General features: G+C 30.5%; 1 protein-coding gene across 1 annotated transcript; it reads left to right on the plus strand.

Annotated features, from left to right (window-relative positions):
* Positions 1-2,401: 2,401 nt before the first annotated feature.
* On the plus strand, positions 2,402-3,964 carry LOC108691163 (KRR1 small subunit processome component homolog). Its single transcript, XM_018198822.1, has one exon. It carries the CDS (start codon positions 2,627-2,629, stop codon positions 3,635-3,637), a length of 1,011 nt encoding a protein of 336 aa, XP_018054311.1. The 5' UTR covers positions 2,402-2,626; the 3' UTR covers positions 3,638-3,964.

The raw sequence follows: 3,964 nt of genomic DNA on the forward strand, positions 1-3,964 counted from the left end.
GAGTTAAAGCTTGATTTTAAAAAACATTAAGAAGAGTACAATTAATCTTTCTGGAATCAACCAAATTGTGTGCGTAAATATTTGCGGAGTGTACTTAAAGATGTCTGTACTCTAATCGAAAATAATTTTACTTGTGGAATTGAATAGTAGAAAATCGTGCGTATTTTTCAATTTGTGGCATTTTGCATCTTAATTTGAAGTACCCAATTTTTCGACGTCTTCGTGGAAAATTATAGAATTACCATAGGTTTTATTAACGTTCGATGTGTAATATGTTATCACGAGGTGCATAACATAATCGTGTAAGAGTAATACGCGAAGAGCACGGTATGACAGTTCTTAAAAGACGTTGTGACGATCGGAAATCCGTTCAAATAAGAACGATAAATCGTTTAACTATTTTGTACTAAGAATTATCGGAGCGATCATGAACGACGGTGTCGCGATTCGTAAATTTTTCCGTCGGCGGACTGTAATAATTATAGACAAATTTCCTGCTAATGCGTGTCTGCAGCTATCTCTTCTCATCTTTTGATGAAAGGATGATTTTTGTGGGACTGAAAGAAAAAAAGAAAGAAAGAGAGAAAGGAGAGAGCGAATGAGAGGGAGAAAATGAAAATGAGAGGAAGAGCGAATGTATAATAAAACCATATCAATCATAAATAGTTCGTGTTATCTAGATATACTACGATTATTACAATTATTATTTATCACAGTATAATTATAGTGAAGGATATTGTAATTGTATAATAAACTGGATCATAGATAATTTTTGCTGTCCCATGATTTCAATATGCGTGTAGAAAAATTCGATTATATATTTTCTAATCCTACATTCAATTGATTTTGAAAATTAATTTTAATAATGTTCCAGCAAGATTTAGTACCACACTCATAAAATATTATTTGTTTTAAAGATATGTTATAATAAAGTTATAATGCAAGAATTAGAAATAAAATGCTTTCTGAAATATAAGAAATAAACATGTGATTATATAAATTTTCTTGTAAAATAGTTTCGTGAAACATTAAATTATTATATTTTAAGTTAACAATAAAAATAAATAAGAATACATTTATCAGTTATTATATATTGATGCTTTCCATTTAATGACATAAATTTTAAAGATAAATATAAAACGTTATAAAATGGAAAAATTATTAAAGTATATAATGATAAGTATATAATTATACAATATAATTATACAATATAGATAGAAACTAATCAATAATTTAATTGACTGATAGTAAGTTAAATTTACTTTGGCAGTAGATAGTAGTATTTTACTGTCTGTGAGTATATATAAATTGAATAAAATTTACAGTACTGAACTACTTGACTACAGTCAATTGAAGCTGATCAGCTGTAGATGCATTACCAAATATACGTACGGAAATATCCGTAGTTATATATAGTTCAATATGTACGTTTTATGTATAGAGGCGCTAGTAAATGTAATCCATTACCTAATCTAACCTATCAGAGAGACATCTATCAAAAGATTTTTATTTGAAAGTAATTAAGCGAATCATGTCAGCCTTTTGGTCAATTTCTTCATCTCTAAATTATGACTTATCTATGGCCGGCTTGGGATAAATTTTCGCGATTATCAATAAGGCCCCGGGATCCGGGAATAATTGACGAACGATGATATTATCGACAATTGATATAAAGAAAGATAAAAATTTTTGAAGGTTTCATGACCACTCAGGAATTGTTTTATTTTTATATTTTCTTATGCATTTTTCTTCGTAAAAATCGAAAATAATCATTATAATAACGCCAAATTTAAGCAGAAATTGATACATTGAAATAAAATGAATGGAATCCTTATTTGCATTGTTAAAAACAGTTATAATGCTTCAATAATTTATTTATGAAATTAATTCCAAATTTGATCAAATAAAAGAATATTGCACAAAACATTAATTAGAGTATATTTTTCATTAATAACATTTGTCACCTCGATATCGTTTCTCCCACTCACATCACACATTGCTTGAAATTGATATTTTATTGAACTCTGATTGTGAATAGATTTGTTATGCTTTACGTTATCAGAGAGAGTGATTTTATTTACAACATATATTTTTATTATTATTTTCTTTTACAATATATACTTATGTTGTATGTAATATGGTTCTATTTTAAAAATAATATACATAATGATTTATTTATTTGTGTACAAATTTTCTTCATTTTCATCATTTCGCTTATTTTTGAATTTCGCGCCAGTTCTATTCAGTTCTCCCTCCATTTTCTTTATATAAAGATTGTGGGGATTTTTATGATAGGGATAAATTCCCTATCATAAAAAAAATTCCTACAATTCTCTAAGCAAAAAAAATAACTTTGGTAGGAAACTAGGAATAAATGGTAGTTTCGTTTTGACATCACTGCTCGACTGTTCTCAGGTTTTAGAAATCAACACAACTGTACATAACCTAAAAGGTTACACATGATACTGTGAACTCTTTAAACATCGGAAATTCATCCAAGGAATCAAGAAGAAAAATTTAAAAGGAAAGGCATATTAATTTCCTTTATTCGAAAAATATTTCAAAAGAAAAAAAACGAACGCATTTACATTAGTGAATTCTCGATCATTCTTCGAATCGCACGAGAATGAGTAGCTCGAAGAAATCGGAAAAAACTGGACCGATCGACAATGCATGGTCGTTGAAAATACCAGAATTTAAAGAAGAGGATAATCCACATCGCCTTCTCTTGGAGAGCTCATTTGCGACTATGTTTCCAAAATACCGCGAGCAATATTTGAAGGAACATTGGCCCCTGATTCAAAAAGCGTTAGATGAGCATCACATTAAGGCTGAGCTGGATCTCATTGAAGGAAGTATGACAGTGAAGACTACTAGGAAGACTTGGGATCCGTACATCATCGTCAAAGCACGCGACGTGATCAAGCTCATGGCTCGTTCAGTTCCCTTTGAGCAGGCTGTTAGAGTTCTCCAGGATGACATCACTGCAGATATCATAAAGATATCTTCCTTTGTCAGAAACAAGGAGAAGTTTGTCAAGAGGAGACAAAGGCTTATTGGACCAAATGGATGTAATTTGAAATCCATTGAGCTGCTAACTAATTGTTACGTCGTAGTTCAGGGCCAAACTGTTTCAGCACTGGGACCTTATAAAGGTGTACAGCAAGTGAGAAAAATAGTACAAGATACTATGAAGAATGTTCATCCAGTTTATAGCCTCAAGACATTGATGCTTAAACGAGAACTTTCTAAAAATCCAAAATTAAAGAATGAGAATTGGGAACGATATCTTCCCAAGTATACCAGCAAGAATATAAGTAAGCGCAAAGAACCAAAGAAGAAGAGGGAGAAGAAACCGTACACTCCATTCCCACCACCTCAACAAGAAAGCAAAATTGATAAGGCAATGGCGTCTGGTGAATACTTCTTAAAGGAGGAACAGAAGAGGGCAAAGAGAAAGAAGGAACTGGAAGCAAAACACGAAGAGGCAACCAAGAAGAGGCAGGAGCGTAGAGCACAAGCATTTGTACCGCCTGAAGAAAAACCTGTTGAAAGTGAAACTGGAAAGATCGATATAGACATTGCTGAAATAAAAAGGAAAGTTCAACAAGGATTGAAAAAGCATAATACAAAATAATGTGGACATTTTTTAAACATTAACGACACCGTATGATGTATAAAGTGATATAAGAAATTAAGTTTTGTCACACAAATATAAATTTACGGAAATACTCCGTTATTTTATTAGAAAAACTCATTTTTATATAATTATTGTATTATCGCATTCTTAACATGTATATATAATTATTTTACATTTGCAAAATATATATATAGAGCAGAGAAAATTTCAATTTAACATTTTGAAGACAAATATACCTAGAATTTTTCAATATTTTTCCTTGCTAAATCTTTTACAGAATATATTCTGCATATTTTAAAATATATGAAGGAGAATTTTAAAGGA

The sequence above is a fragment of the Atta colombica genome, unplaced genomic scaffold, assembly GCF_001594045.1.
Source record: "Atta colombica isolate Treedump-2 unplaced genomic scaffold, Acol1.0 scaffold41, whole genome shotgun sequence".
NCBI lineage: Eukaryota > Metazoa > Arthropoda > Insecta > Hymenoptera > Formicidae > Atta > Atta colombica.